At 43.1% G+C, this 16,537-nt stretch overlaps 1 protein-coding gene across 6 annotated transcripts in view; it reads right to left on the bottom strand.

Annotated features, from left to right (window-relative positions):
• The window catches only part of TRIO (trio Rho guanine nucleotide exchange factor), a 356,110-nt gene that overhangs the window by 172,693 nt on the left and 166,880 nt on the right, over positions 1 to 16,537 (bottom strand). For all 6 annotated transcript variants that reach the window (XM_044779483.2, XM_070519854.1, XM_070519855.1 and 3 more), the window contains exon 10: positions 8,265 to 8,387. In XM_044779483.2, coding sequence (XP_044635418.2) covers positions 8,265 to 8,387 — 123 coding nt within the window. The remainder of the gene's footprint in view (positions 1 to 8,264; positions 8,388 to 16,537) is intronic.

Raw genomic sequence — 16,537 nt, forward strand, 5'->3', positions numbered from 1 at the left:
ATACACTCAATATGACACAATTGGAAGCTAAGTTATAATAATTCCTGCATAGAGCAGAAAGAGTAAAAGTGCCCACTTCAAAAGAGCTTTGTAACAACAGAAGCATGTTTTATAAATGTCCACTCTCCCTCCTACGTGACTCTGGACCTCCACATCCCCTATGGTGCAGTCTGGCAAGCTGCCATGACAACTGTGTGACAAGGAGCCCTCCATGCACACTACCATACCACCCTGGAGATTCTGAGTGACAGGACAGAAAGAGTCTCATGTCAGCCCTGAGTCAATGACTTTGTGGCCCAGAGAGTCAGGCTAGAGACATCACCCCGCCATGTGGATGATAAGGGAGGAGTTAAACTATGAATTAGAATTAGAATAATGCGGTAATAAAGGAAATGATGAGGAAGCTATTAATGACAATAATAAAAAATAATGACAAGAAACCACTGGAGCCAAGAGGAGACATGACAACTAAATGTAATGTGGCATTCTGAATAGGATCCTAGAATAGGGGAAAACCAAGGAAATCTGAATAAAGTATGGGCTTTACTTAATAATAAAAACATCAATATTAGTTAATTAATTATAACAAATGTACCATATTAATGAAAGATGATAATAATGGGAAAAATAGATGCAGGGTATGGGAACTCTATATCATAATTTTTCTGTAAATCTAAAACTGGCCTAAAGAAGTTTATTAAAATACATGTATGTACACATATGTGTATGTATACACACACATATATATGTACACACACATATATGTATATGTAGATTTTTTAAAAACAGCTTTCACCTATGGAACTATTAGTGAGCACCTTCCACAGATTCTCTCATGGAGGCCTTCCCTCCTGAGAGGCTGGCACTCGGGCCGCTCGGTGCAGTCCCTGGGCACAGAGTAAGCTCTCCTTGTGACGGTCAGCTATTAGCACCAAGGGCTCTTGCTGTGGTGGTTCTGCATACATTTTGCCCACAAAGGTTCTCCAGTCACCAGAGACTGCACTCTGATGTAACTCCTCTGAGGATGACGGCTTTATGCAGATCCATGCTGCCCCTGTGGGGCCTCACCCAGGAAGCACGCTTCTGTGTCTCCAAGCAGAGGCACAAGAGGGACTCAGTGCTGAATGAAGCTAACAGTGTAACATGCTTTATGCTGCATGTACACATTTCTAAGAGCCGAATCCTGTTTTCTGACTGACTGTCACTACAGCCGTGAAGTCGCTTACCTCTCGTGTTTGGTAAGTGGTGCCTCCCAAGCCCTCACCATTACGTTTCTGAAAGCTTTCCGCCTCTCTGCCAGAGGTAAGGACATATACAACAACAAAGGTCCCAAAAGAACAAGTGCTCTTTTGAATTATCCGGGACACGAAACAGCATTCATCTCGTCCTACTTCTCATTTCACCCTTGAAAAAAATGAGCTGGCACACAGGGTTCAGTGGCTCTCCCCTGGCACAGCGGTGGGTGCTGGTGGACCAGGGTCAGCACGCTGCCTCTCTGAAACCCAGGGCCTAGGCCTTCTCAGGTAGAGCCTACCCCGGATCCTTCTGCCATGGAAGAAAACAGACTTCCGTGTGTTAATCAACACACCCGTCAGAAACGCTAACTCTGGAGCACTCACTGTCCCAACCACAGCTCTATAACGTGGACACTATTTCACTCCCGCTTCACACACGAGGAAATGGAGGCACGCACGGGTGAGTAACTTGCCCAAGTCAGTCAGTGGAGCTGGCATTGTTCAGGCAGCAAATGCCTAGGCCGGGGTTCCTCTCACAAGGGAAAATTTAGTCACTTAAATTCAGACTTGAAGGGGGCAGGGAGTGTCAGGTCAGAGAACCTGTTTCAGAGTCTGAAGAGACTGGACTCTCCTACCTGCTGTCCTGTCCCTGAAGGCAGCTCTCTCTGGGCCCAGGTGCTATCTGTGCGGTGGGGTAACAGTCCCAGCGATGAGGATTAAAGGGGATAATGTAAGCCGAACAGGTTCCTCTTTCTCTTGAGAAGTAAATTAAAACTGCATAATGGCTAGGACTCAGGAAACACCCAGAGCTTTTCAAAGGCGATCAGACCTTCCTCTCCCTACAACCCCTCACAGCTAAAGCCTGGGTTTTACCCAAGATGGCCAGAGGCTATATTTAGAACCCAGAAAAGATGGGTTTTCTTGATCTTAGAAAAGATAGGAACGGAGGAAAACACAGACATTTCAAGGCCTGAATTTAGGGCATGCAAAAAGAGTGGAAGAATCCTGTGTGTCCACAGGCTGTGCAGAGTATCCTTGCAAAAGGTGAACAAGCTCAGCAGCGCCCAGGGAGTCTGAGAATCAGCCTGCTCTCTTCTGAAAGTCAAGAATGAACGTAAGGTCTCCTGCTTTCCTAAACAGCCATACTTTCTTATCCTGGAAGACCAGATAATTACACGGCATATATAAAAAGTTGGTGACAGAAATGGCTTCCTGGGGAACAACTTCACAACAGGTTACATCTTTGGAAGGTAATCTGAACCCCGGGGATAAGCAGACAGGAGAGAAGGTGGTGTGCGCACTCCCAGAGCGGACATTTATGGGAAGACGGGCTACGTCAGAGATTCGCTAATCATGTTACAGAAATCTCTGTGCTCTCAAAGCCAGCTACTTCCTTGAACCAGAGTTTTCTAGGTTTTACTGCCTGTTGTATTCATAGCTTTTTAAAATCTACAAAAGAACATTAACTTGGACAAGTATTTAGAAGGCAAAGGAGAAGATGACTGTCAAAGAGCGTCTTCCCTTCTGACAGTCATTTGCAAAACGATTCCCGTGGAAAGCACCTTTTCTTTCTTTTTAAAAGCTCCTGCATGAAAATGCAACATGGCTGCGTGTGCCACACTCTATAAACTCGTTACCATGAATTCATTCACCAGGATGCATCTACTCACAGTCACCATATAAAATAAAGAAGGAATGGATCTTCAGATTCGTCACAAGGAGATTCTTGGCTCTGCAAAACCGTGTCCAAAAATGATCCAAGCGCTTCCTGATGTGGCTACAGCAGTGTCTGAAACAGCCTGACAGCGGGCTCGGCAGTGGAGTCTTATGTCCTGCAGAAGTTACACCCGGCTGTATGACTCCCTGCCACCAAGTCAACATGAGGATCTTTTCGGGTTCCTCCTTCCCAGAAAACAAGACTAGTTCTATATAATAAATAATCTATATTTAGTTCTTTTCAACCATAAGGCTTTCACTACTTCCTTCTTGAATCTGTTGTCACTCCATCATACAGCAACTCACTATTCTGAAGAAGCTGACCACAGGAAAAATTTATTAAATAAACTTCTAATTCAAGATCTCTAAACTAAAGACAATTCAGAATTCATTTTACAAAGGATCTTTCAAAACAAGCCAAAGAAACAAACTATCTAACCCTGAACTTAACTGTGAAAAGGAAATTTCTTCTCCCTCAACCCAAAATTTGTTTTACCTTTGTGAATATGTTTCAGAAAACGAAATAAGGCTCCTTATTAAGCACTAAAGATGCTTTTGTTCCCATTTTTAAGATGCCTCACAAGGCCATTCTGTCCAAAAAGATATATAAATCTAAAATATGAACTTAGGGGCTGGCCCCATGGCCGAGTGGTTAAAGTTCTGTGCACTCCACTTTGGCAGCCCGGGTTCAGATCCTGGGCGCAGACCTATTCCACTCACCAGCCATGCTTTACAGGTACCCCACGTACAAAAAAAATAGAGGAAGATTGGCACAGATGTTAGCCCAGGGCTAATCTTCCTCAAGCTAAAGAAGAGGAGGATTGGCTAAGGGTGAATCTTCCTCAGCAAAAAAAAAAAAAAAAAAAAAACAGAAGTTACATCTCTGCCATAAGCACTTCTATTACAATTTGGTTTGCCAGAAAGCAGTCAAAGATAGAGAAGGTAATTCACTTCATGGGCTCATTCCCCGTGTGCTAGAGCAAGACTGGGGTCAGTTTGCATTTTGGGAAGACCTAGAGAGCTGTCGATGAATGATGCTACAAACACAAACTGTAATTTTGTCTCAGTACCGAGGCCATGGTTTTTCTAGAGCAAATCCACTGCGCAGTCCTACTAAGCCAAGATCTCTTCTAGCTTAAAATGCTATCCTCCTCTCCCCTACTCCCCTCAAAAAATCTTTATTAAACAAGGCGGAAAGTCTAGAGAGAGCAGTCCACCTGTTTTTTCAGGTCTTACGGCCCGCTCCCCACTCACTACAATTAATCTCTGGCTAGTTCTTACCGTATAGGGCAGTCCCCCTCCTCCACTGCCTGAGGGAGCACTCTGAGGCACAGCAAACTCCCTCCAGAACTAGCCTGCAGTGGTCCAGGAGTGTTCTCTGGGATTTACAGTATCTGCATGCACAGGGGCTGGTGTGCACTAGATTGTAGAGCTCCATTATGGACTACCAGGGGCCTGTCACACAATAGGATGTTGTGGATGGAAAGGCTCAGAGATTTTCACTCTAAAGCGCGTGGAGGGGATTATACGAGTGGCTGGGTCCCAGTCCCCAGCAACGACGACAGACTGTTGAAAGCCTACTCTGAACAATGGCAAATTGCTGCGTGCCTAGTGACTGCAGTTTTACCAGACAGACACGCGTAAAGCTGGACTGCTGGGGACAGCAGACAATGAGGAGGCAGAGCAGAGTGGCAGAACACTCCTTCGAAACCAAGCGGTATCTAAAAAATAGAGCAGAATCAAGTGACGTTCTTCAAGAGACGGGAGGATCTATAAATATTCAGTGCCAGAAGGAAAAGAACTAGGAGAGGGAGGAGTCCAAGATGCTAGAAAGAGGCCATCCTTGAAGGGCCCAGGGCCTGGCAGTGGGGCGGGAAGGAGGGTGCAGGTAGAGAGGAAAGCTGAGATACGCAGGTATGGCCAGGTTCTGGGTGGAGAGCTCAAAGCCTGCACCCCACAGTGGCTCTGCAGAGGAGAGGCCCACAGAGAGGAGAGTCTGGTCTCCGCCCGCGGCTCCCCAGGCCCTGGAAGGCCCGGCCCATGCTCCAGCCATGCAGACCACATGGCTGTGCTGCCCAACAGTCCCACCTGCTGTCCCTCATGCCTGCTTCTAACACCCTCTCCTTTCTTTGCCACCAAGCCGAATTTTACTAATTTGTGGGTCTTGGCTTGACAACAAGAACTACCAGGAAAAGCCCTCTGACAGGTGGCCCTGCCTCTTCAGGAGGAGGGCTGGCCCCTCCGTGCCTGGCAGAATGCCTGACACATGGAGGGTGATTATTTGAAAACCAGAGGGAGGGAAACTGGGTGCAGATGTTTGCAAAGTGAGCAAAAGGTGTTTATATTTAAGGTTTTTTTCATGCACAGGTCAGGTTTGGGCTTAAGCACTTTCAATTTCAGGGAAAGAGGGTGAGGCTCCCAGGGACAATGAACAAGAGATGCTAAGAAAGCAGTGCAAGTCAGCTGGGAAGAGGCAGGAGCAGACAAGTACCTGCCATTCTCGAACCCGGAGTAAAGCAGACCACAGCTCAGGGTGCCACTTTAACTCTTGGCTTGCCCTAGAAACACTAAGGCAGAAACATTTCCTACAAAGGAAGTGTTCTCACTCTTGTTGTCCCCGGAGAACCTATGTGGACAGCTCTGATGGTTATCTGAGACCTGAGGAAATAAGTTCACCATGAAAAGATAGGGCAAGGTTAGCCAGAGAAGACATTTCCTTAATTTCGAATAGAAGGAACCACAGGAATTGGAGGCAGAAGGGTCACTGGGGTGCTGGAAACACAGGAGGACATTCAGCAGACCATCATCCCTCATATAGACAAGGCTGCTCAGGAGGGTGTGAGGCAGGGCAAGGGCAGTCCAGTCTACAATCCCAGGGAACACGCTACTGGAGGCAGGAGCCTCCCTCTCTGAACAGATTCCGGCTGTGTGCTGTTCCACCTCTTAGATTCCTTGGGGCCTGAAGTTTGCTCATATGATCCAAATTTCCATCCATCCTCAAACCTCACTGGCTACAGCAGCAGCTTATCTTATGGAAAAAAAATAAAGGGGAGATAAGAGCACATTTCCCACATTTCTTCTGCTACAAGAGGAAGGCAAAATATTTTCCAGCAAGCGTTAAGTCAGGAGATCACCCACAACGTAGATAAGAAAAATCCGAAGACGCGTTGCACACGTGGCAAGGCTGCAGAACACACGATCTTTTCTTACCTGTTTCTTGAGATGGAGAAAGCATAAAGGTTGGGACTGTTGTTTTTACTTTACATAGGAAGACATGTAAAGAAGGTAACGTTTCAAAGGTGTTTTCACTGAATAGGACCCAAGTGATTTGTTTTGTTCTATCCTGTAATTCTACCCCATATTTATTTCCCTCACTAAACTGGTATATAATGGAACCCCTTGTCATGCAAAACCTACTGACACACAAGCCATGGTTTACTCTTGTTTATTTTTGTTTTATAGATTTGGAGACTATATTGTTAGATGCATACTGATACCCCTCCTTTTAAAACGAAAGACCCTCTTTATTTCTAATAATGGTTTCAAGTCTATTTGTTTAATATTAATATTCCTACGCCAGTTTTCTTTTGGTTAATACTTGCCTGGTGGATCTTTTTTCTAATATTTTATATATTTTCAAACTTCCTGGGTGTGTATGTTTTAGCTGTGCCCTTGAAAAGAACATATGGCATTTTTAAAAGATATTCAGTCAGAGAATCTTTGTCTTTTCACAAGTATAATCTATTTTGCACATTTACTGTAATTACTGATATTTATGGACAAATTACTACATTTTATTTTGTGACTTCTATCATGATTTTTGTTGTTCTCATTTCGTTTGCTCCCACCAGACCCATTTTCGTGAGTTTTTATTTATCTGGTTTTGTGTATTATTTTCCCTTTATACTGATTTGGACGTGATGATTTCTATCCCTAAACTTTCAGTGGTCGTTCAACACTGCTGACATGCACACCGGAACTGACAAATCTAAGATACACAACACCTCTTGCCACCCTCCTCAGAACACCCTTCCATCTTCCGTGTTTGAGTGCTCTGGTACTTTAGTTCCACCTTGTTTTTAACTACCCCAAATTCACTGTCTTCTGTTTAAACGGTCAATCTTTTGATTTACAAACATATTACCAACTTCTGTGCTTATTATTGATCCCAGTCCTTTCTTCTCATATTTCCTTTTTATTCCTTTAGTTAATTCATTCAACAAATATTTGCTGACTGCTTAAATATGCCAGGCACTGTTCCAGGTGCTAGTGATAGTGAAGTGAACAACACGAAGTCTCTGTTCCCGCCGAGTCTAAGTTACAGTGGGTGCCTCCATCATTCTTCATAAACCATGTATGTTAGTCAGCTCTTCTGGTAACTACTTGAGCGGTAAACTTGCTCAGTCTTGGTCTATATTTTATCTGCACTACTGAACCACAGCTCAGCTGGGTATGGCATTCCAGGTTCAGTTATTTTCCCTCCGGACTCTACTCCACTCTCTCCCGGAATCTGTGGTTACTGATGAGAAGCCAGCTGTCTAAGAGTCATTCTCACAGGTGTCATTTTGTCCTTTCTCTCTTCTTGTCTCTAAGATCCTGTCTTTGGTGTTCCTCAGTTTCACCATGGTGTGTCTCAGTTTGGATTTGTACTACTAGACAACTTCTTTTTAAAACAATTTTTACCCTCCCTCCTATAGCTTCCATATATATACTTACATGATCCATATATAAGTTTTGGGAAGAACATGGGCCAGGTACCCTAGATGATGCTACACATAAACCTTACTTTCTCTCCAGGAGCCCTTACTGGGCCTATTTTTCAGATAAGAAAATTAACCTTAGAAATGCTAAGAGGCTTTTCCAAAGTCACACAATAGTGGGACTTACAGCCAATGCTCAAACTCCACGAAGCCCAAGCTCTAACATACTGCACCCCTGCCTCCCGCTTCCTAAGCACACACATTTAAAAGAACTGCAAAGGGACAAGAAATGCTGGGCCCATCACTACAGAAATGCAAGAAGGACTGTTATTCTGACTACGAACTGAAATTTCACAAACTAGTCAAGAGACATTGGTACAATAAATACAGCAAAAACATCCAAGACACTTTTCTGTTTCAAGAACATTTTTTGAAAGGGTCAACAACTAAATCATTTTTCTGTCTAGGAAATGACAACTTCACTCTGAAATCTGACCATCATCTTCAAACACACCTCACTAAGGCTAACTCATCTCAGATGTGGTTAAAACTGTAATTCAAAACCCACCACACAGGTATTTAGAGGAGAAAAGAGCAAAAGCCACTGTTTTACCTGTGCTACTTCTTCAAAATCTTCATGACGTTTCTGCAAAGCTCTAGCCCGATGGAGCGACTTCCCCACACCTGTATGCTTGCTCAGAAATGCTTCTCCATGGTTCTCAATCCAGTCCAGCACCTATAAGGAAATACAGGTACACAGACCATAAAAACAATGGCCTGCCTTGTTCAACGTTTAGGGTTACCTACTGAACATACACTCTGCTGTCAAAACGCTATAAGAAACAAGCAGCAAAGGAGAAAAAAAATTGGGGAGCAACTGGATACTAATCTAACACACTTGAGAATTACATCTTCTATCAGCTTTCCAACCATGATTTTAATCAGCTTTTACTTTAAAAGTGTAAATTTATGTATAAATGCTACATGCAATAATGATTAAATCAAACTTCACCTCATGTTCTCCATGACGGAGCCTCCGAAACGGACTGGGTTTTGTATGAGATAGTGGTTGTCAAGCCACAGAGGACTGTTTAACTGAACATTTTTATAAGGCTCAAAGCTCCACAACTCAGGCAATTCAAGTTTAACTACAGAGGTAGTGTTTTTCTGTCTCTTCTTGAGAAGACTCAAAACATATAAGTAAAACCTAAGAACATGAAACAGTCCAACGCCTTGGTCCTGGTCTTTGAGGATAATTTATATTATCCTCAGCTATAAACTAAGCTGTTGTGAAAGCTAAGCATTCCATGAATTTAAGTACTTAAAAGTTCTTGCTAGTTGAAATCCACTAAAGAAACAGTAAAAATAAAGCAGAGCAACCCAATGTTTCTAAGTTCATAGCTGGACTGAGGAGCTCACTGGCTCTCGGACTTGAGAAATGACAAAACGCTGAGAATACATAACAAAACATTTACATTGCATCAAATGCACACTTCGCCCCTTTCTGATGGAGCGGGGATAACTAAGTCAGTTAAGTCTTCAGCCAAAAACAAAAACTTCAGCAGAAAGATATTATTTAAATATTTAAATGCATTTGTTAACAAGATGCTGAAGCACTGAAGGCTGCCTGGACTTTGCATTTAGTAACTAAGGTAACTACACAGACGGATCCAAATGGTCTTGGACTAAGGAACCACTGGAGCCCGCAGAGTGAGGACGGTGGTCTCGAGGGCCATGGGGAACCAGACCAGTCACGGCACTCTGCTAATGGCAACATAAAAGGGACCTGAACTTGGGGTTCATTGCTACAAAAACGATCCCTTACCCTTTGTAACCTGCACTACAGAGAGGTCAGTGTGCTGACAGATACCTAGGAAAAAAAGAGTTCGCTGGTGAGGGCCAGAGCGCCCTGTCCAGGGACAACTGGACTTGCTCTCCATTGCTCCAAACTAGCTATCTTCAGAAGTCAAGGGTCTACTGAGGCTCCTTTCCGCATAAGATTTAGCAAAGTTAGTAGTACACGTAAATAAAATGGCTTGTGAACCTGATAAATCTCTGGTGGTCCTCTGTGAAGACCCTTGTAGAATCAGCAGAAGTGTGTGCACATGCACAGGTGGGAGGGTGAGGTGGGACGCAGAGGCCACACCCTGCAGGAGTGCTCAGCTAAAGCCACAGGTTTACCTTACTACTGTAGGTCATTTCCAAATGTCTTGTGTCAATGCCACCATTCTGCCAGTCACCTGGAGTCACACCACCAGAGTCCTTCTTACTGGACCCATTTGTAGTCTGTCGACTCAGTCCCTTAGTCCTTCGGAAAGCTCTCGTTTCCACCCTTCATTTCCACCCCTCTGCACACACAGAGTCTAGCTGTGTGCTCCTGGGCAAGTTCCTTATCCTTTCTGAGCTGCAGCTTCCTCACCTGCTCAGTGGTGACAATAGTGGGGAGTTGTATGTATTCAGTGAGATCTAAGTAAGCATCTTAATATCAGTGTGGAAACACACAGCAATGTGCCATCCCCACCCACAAACCACAACCTGTGGCAGGCTTCCATCTAATTTTAAGCTCTTTGGTGGCACAAGTTACAAATATTCCATTGCTTTTTTTCTGAGGAGGATTATCCATGAGCTAACAACTGTGCCAATCTTCCTCTACTTTATATGTGGGTCACTGCCACAGCATGGCCAATGAGTGGTGTAGGTCCACACCTGGGAGCCAAACCTGTGAACCTGAGCCACCAAAGCAGAGCATGCCGAACTTAACTACTATGCCACAGGGCTGGCCCCTTATTGCTTTTTAACTAGTGCACTTAGTACCTTATTTTTCTTTCTTGAGAGAGAGAGAGAGAGAGAGAGAGAGAGGGAGGGAGGGAGGGAGGGAGGGAGAGAAGGAGATGGGGCGGGGGGAGAGAGAGGGAGGGAGAGGGAGGGAGGGAGAGGGAGAGAGACCTTTAGTACCACACTAGTACATAGCGCCACATTCCCTGCCTGACTTCAAGGCACATGTAAAGCTGCTGAGTTGCAGACATGACAGTCTCTTAGGACACACTATAAAACACAGGTCCTGTTCCACTCCTAAACCAATGTCCAATGACAACTTCAAGACTTCCCAACCTCAAAGAATGGAATGGAATGTGACTCTGGGCATGAGGCCAATAGTATACAGAAGACAAGGACCAAATATTTTAAGTTTGAAAAGAATTTAGAGATACATAAGTAACACCTGTGCTACAGTCCACCTGCCTATCAGATCTGCACGAAGGGCGAGGAGACTTTTTTTTAAAATGACAACTACAGTATATTCTGTATATTCCTCAACTTTGCTGTAAAAAGAAAAATTAAGCCACTGGTAAGCAGCAAACCTGATGATTACTGGTAACTCAATCCAGACTTGAAATAAAGGTACAATTTCAAAAAGTGAAAGATAAGCATTATTTCGTAGAAAGGACTGGGAGGAAGCAAAACAGAGTTTTTCGAAAATAATAAAAATCTGTCTTTTAAGCCTAAGAAAAGTGTTTCAGGAAGCACACGCTGGAAATAAAAGCTATTATAAATCAACCACTTGGGGTTACAAGTGGGTTGCAATTTTTCTTTTAAAGGGGTTCCTTTAGACAAAACTGTAAATAACAGGTGAAATTCTATTTCCAACAAACATGGAAGTAATTCAAAGCAGAGTGTAAAAATTCCAAGCACTTTTTAAAAATAGCAGCAGACAATTATGAAATCTAGCTCATATTCAAAACCAAACTCCCCCACGAGGCTTTTGGCTTCTTTTGCAAGTTTGAGAACACTTTCCAGGTTGCCAAGGAATTCTGACTCAACAGACTTGTCCAAGGAGCATTTTAGAGACACGCTTATGGAATCTTTCCACTAAAACAATCAGGGGCTTCATCAACGCAACCCGGCAGTCGCGCCCCTGACCTCACCTGACAGTGCTGTCATCTCTCTGCCTTGTGACCTCAACCCCAGGCAAGACAAGGCTGGCACAGGATTTGCTGCTCTGCTGCCACACTCGAGGGAAAGGGCAAAAGCTGATCCCTTCCCGCTGGCTGCCTGGTTCACAGGCAGCAAGCAAAGCTGGGAGGCCAATGCCACCCCCCTCTCCATTCAGAGGATGTGGTCCAAGCTCATTCCTCTGTACATCAGTGCCCTCTAATGGATACAGTGATGGCCCCAAGGTCAAGGTCGCTCCAAAGTACAGCCACTAACACTTAAAGCACAGATACTGTCTCAGAATCTAAGTCAAAATGTTACATGTGCAGGAATCCTGACAGATTGTTTAGCTCAATTCCCTGTTTGTGATATAATTACAAGACTGAATGTGATAGTGGCAAGTGTGATTAGGCCCATTTCTTAACTAATAACTGTATTCCTGTCTGAGTGCCTGCTGTTGAAGCAGGCACTGACCTTGGCTGTGTGGGCACTAGGTCAACAATCCTCGCAGTGAGCCTGGGGGTGGGGGTGAGGGGAACATCCTCATCCCTATTTCACAGATGAAGCAGGACCAAGGGCCCTTGGCTACCACGTGGAAGAGCCAGCCTGTAGACTTGGATTTATGAAGTCTGGATGTGGGGTCCCTTCTCTTACCCTCTAACCTATATGCATCTTTTATTATTATTATTATTATTATTTTTTGGTGAGGAAGATTGGTCCTGAGCTAACATCTTTGCCAATCTTCCTCCTTCTACTTTATATGAGGGACACAGCCATAGCATGGCTTGATGAGCAGTGTGAAGGTCTGTGTCCAGGATCCAAACCCGTGAACCCTGGGCTGTGAAAGCAGAACACATGAACTTAACCACTACCCCACTGGGTCGGCACCTCACTGAGTCTTTGAGACTCAATAGGTGGCATATGGATGGCACAATGAAGTATGGAAAGAAAGAGCTGCTTTTGTTTCAAAACAGTTCAGGCACTTGAGTAAATTACCTCTGATGACATGACACCTCTGTAGTGGACAGCAAAACTGGGGAAGGATAAACCAGCCAACACTACCAACCTGATGAACCCCTCAGGAACCAGCTGCTGGTGCCTTCTCCCCCCTCTCACGTGGCAGAGTCCTGCCCTTCTCGTACAACCTATCTGTAAAGTAATTTCCGTAATAAGCCCCCACTACCTAATATTCACTATGTTTGTGGATTAATATTAATTACTATTTCTTTAGGAATTTGTGAATAAATACTAAACCCTCATCAAAGAGGAGACTAACTCTTACAAGCCCACATCTCAACAACATGCAATATGAAGACCAATGTAATGTCGTTTTTCCTTTACAATGCAGAGGGGTTATTTCAGATACTAACCAGAGTGGCCCTCTGTCATCACCAAGCGCCACATCACTGCCACCGGCATCATTTATTGAGAGATTATTCTGTGCTGTGCTCAGAGGGCAACACAGTCCCTAATCCCTTATCCACGAAAAGCTAAAACAGCTCTGAAATTCCAAATATTTTCTCAAAACTTGGTCCCCAAAATTCACTTGGCAATAAGATCTGACCTGAGGCTATTAAGAGCCTTTACTGATCCCTTTAGTGAGTCCTTGTACATTTGGCTGCAGAAATCTCCATGAACTTCATTATGGGGGCACTGCCCAGACCCCCCGAGAGTGTTGTGTATCACATAGTGTATGCACTGTTACCTTCGTAAACTTTGAAAAATTCCTAATTCCAAAACACATCAATCCCAAAGGGCCACCAATAAGACAGAGTAGACTTTTATTATTATCCCTGTTAAGCAAGAAATTGAGGCTCAGAAAAGTTAAGTGACTTTCCCAAGAAAAGAACACCTAGAAAAGATCCAAATGTGAGAAGAAAAGGTCTTCTCAACTCCAAACTTATGCTCACACCCATCATTACATTACTTAATATTATAGTTTGTAAATATTACATGAAAGCTTTAAAAATATTTCTAGCATTAGAGTTCCAGTTCTAGGATGCTGTTTGTAAAAACTAGGTAAGACCTCCGACATAAAACAACCAAGTGCACATTAAGTCAGTCTATTTTTACTGGTAACTCGGGATCCAAAGAGCATTCAGAGAAAACATACAAACATCTGTCAATTCCAGCTACTGTTTCAAAGAGACAATACAGTGAATAAAGAAGCATTTTCCGTTATAATTATGAGAAACCCTCCAAGTCACATTTCAGGCACACAAAAATGAAACAACTGGCTCTCCTGGTTCTAGGTTCAGTTTAAAAACTACAGTTACATGAAGCAAATTAAAAACACATGTAATTCTAAAATACTCTGAATTTGTTCTTTTTTCTATAATATCAGATTTTTCCAATTGCAAAATATGAATCTCCTCCCTGCCCATCCCACATTCCCTACAAAACCCAAGTTACCCTAGCTTCACTTATTTTAGTGACTTCCTTGTTCAACCTGCTGGCTCTTATTTAAGTCACTGGGGATTCCAATTCAGAAATGGACCTACAGTGTTTCTAGTTTTGCTTTTAAATAAGCATTCCTGAAAGAAGCTTTTACTCAGAGCTTTCCTCATGATCAAATCAATGGTATTTTAGTGATTCTAACAAAGGATGACTGATCAACTAAGCAATGTTATTTCAAATTTTGCTAAACGTAAATAGTGACCAGAAAGGAGGCCTTCACCTAGATAATGTTAATTTTTATTAAAAGCTGGTGTTTAGCATTGCTGTGAGGATAGCCAATGTTATACTATTAATGAAATTTACCCACAAAGTTAAAATCACAAATGAAGGATACTCTGAGTTTAAATTATTGGATTCCTCACATCTGTCGGAATGGCTCTGATTAACAAGACAGGAAAAAACAAATGTTGGAGAGGATGTGGAGAAAAAGGAACGCTCATACACTGCTGAGGGGGATGCAAACTGCATCCCACTATGGAAACAGGATGGAGATGCCTCAAAAAATTAAGAATAAAACTACCATATGATCCAGCTATTCCATTTCTAGGTATTTACCCAAAGAATATGAAAACACTAGTCAAAAAGATACCCATATCCTATGTTTACTGTGGTGTTATTCACAAAAACAACCTAAATGCCCATCAAGGGATGAACAGATGAAGAAGATGGTATATATACATAATAGAATACTACTGAGCCATAAAAAAAGATGAAACGTGCCATTTTTGACAACATGGATGGACTTTGAGGGTACTAGCTAAGTGAAATAAGTCAGACGGAGAAAGTCAAATACCAAATGATCTCACTCATACGTAGAAGACTAAACAACAACACACACAGACATTAGATTGGGGGTTACCAGAGGGGAAGGAGGAAGGGAGGAGGGCGAAGTGGATGATTAGGCACATGTGTGTGGTGACAGATGGTAATTAGTCTTTGGGTGGTGAAGATGATGTAGTCTACACAGAAATCAAAATGTAAGGCTGTACACCTGAAATTTGTATAATGTTGTAAACCGATGTTACTTCAATTTAAAAAGGTGAAATTATTGGACTCCACATGCTCATCCTACCTTAGGCCGCCTGACACTTTTTCTAAAGCTCAGAGCATAAGTTTTATTCCGGAAACCAGAGTCTTAGTCCTGTTCCTCCCTTCCCAGCGGAGGCCAGGCTACATAACACCTGCGCAGAGGAGAGCACACCGCCTGGGACAGCGGTGAGGAGCCAGCTCTGCTGGTGGGCCACCACCCAGGGCGGAGCTGCCCTCTCCTCTGTCTTCTGTTTCCAACTATCCATTCTAAGGTGACTGACTAAACTCCAAAATGTAAAAAAAAGAAAAAAAAAAGTCTCCTTAAGTAGCTTTTTCTTCTGCACAGTGATGGGCAACTGCAGCTTCTATGAAAGCCCTTTCCCCCACCTGAAAAGCCCTACTTAAACGTTCTTTCTGAAGTAACACGTCACTTCTGTTTTACTCTTTACTCTTCGATTAGCTCAGAAGTGAAGCATCCTTGTCAGTCAAGGGTGGTCAAGCAGTTAAAAACCACTGGGCTTCTTGGAGCTTCGGCGCAGTCATGTGACTTTTTCAAGGCTCGGTTTTGTTACCTGGAAAATGAGGGGCTGGCCTGACATGACCACAAGGGGCTGTGGCTCTAAATTCTGTGATGAGCACGGTGTAACTTTTACAGTGAAATGAAACACATAATTCAACATGCATCCATGGGCTTTGGGGGACTGAGGGAAAAAGGTGGAACTCTTCAGCTCCAGCATCCACAGCGGCCTGAGAGTAGCGATGGCCTCCCCATAACATCTCTCTCCACTGGAGCTAAGAACTCTCTGATTCTTCATTCATTGTATTTCAAAAGTAAAATTAAGTTTGTCCTAAAAATATATATAATTATTAATATAGAAAGAGCTTTTTAAAAGTGGTTTCTAGAACATTCCAAAGTACACTAAGCCTAATGCTCACTTGGAAAAAGAATCTATTAAAAAAAAATACCTCAGTCAAGTAACGCACAGCAAACATATGATACAGATTCAAAATGCCCTGTGCTGCAAGAGCTACATTTTGCTTAACTAACAAGAATGCTTGAAATGTGAGGAGTGCGTGCTTCATGCACACTTTCTTGGCTGGCAGAGAGTGTGGGCGAAGTCAGTGAAGAAGGGCTCCCAAAGAGGTTCGCAGGCTTTTAAATCTTTGCAACATCCATCCATCTATTTTCCAAAAAAATTTAAATCACCAGTTCTCCTGGTATTACCCTCATTTTAAATACATAAGTACATGAAATTTCTTAAGGAACACAAAGATGCTTAGGAAGGAAAGGTGGGAAGGCACGTATGTCATTATTCATATGAACAGTCTTACCTTGGATAGTCCCATCAAATCTCAACCAAACCATCGCTCTACCAACATTGGTTAATCCTTTTAGGAATTTTCTAAACTGTTAAAAAACTGTTTTTCCCATTCTTAGTTTGGAAACGAATACAAAATAGTCCAAAGTTG

Source organism: Equus asinus, chromosome 10 (assembly GCF_041296235.1).
Source record: "Equus asinus isolate D_3611 breed Donkey chromosome 10, EquAss-T2T_v2, whole genome shotgun sequence".
Taxonomy (NCBI): domain Eukaryota; kingdom Metazoa; phylum Chordata; class Mammalia; order Perissodactyla; family Equidae; genus Equus; species Equus asinus.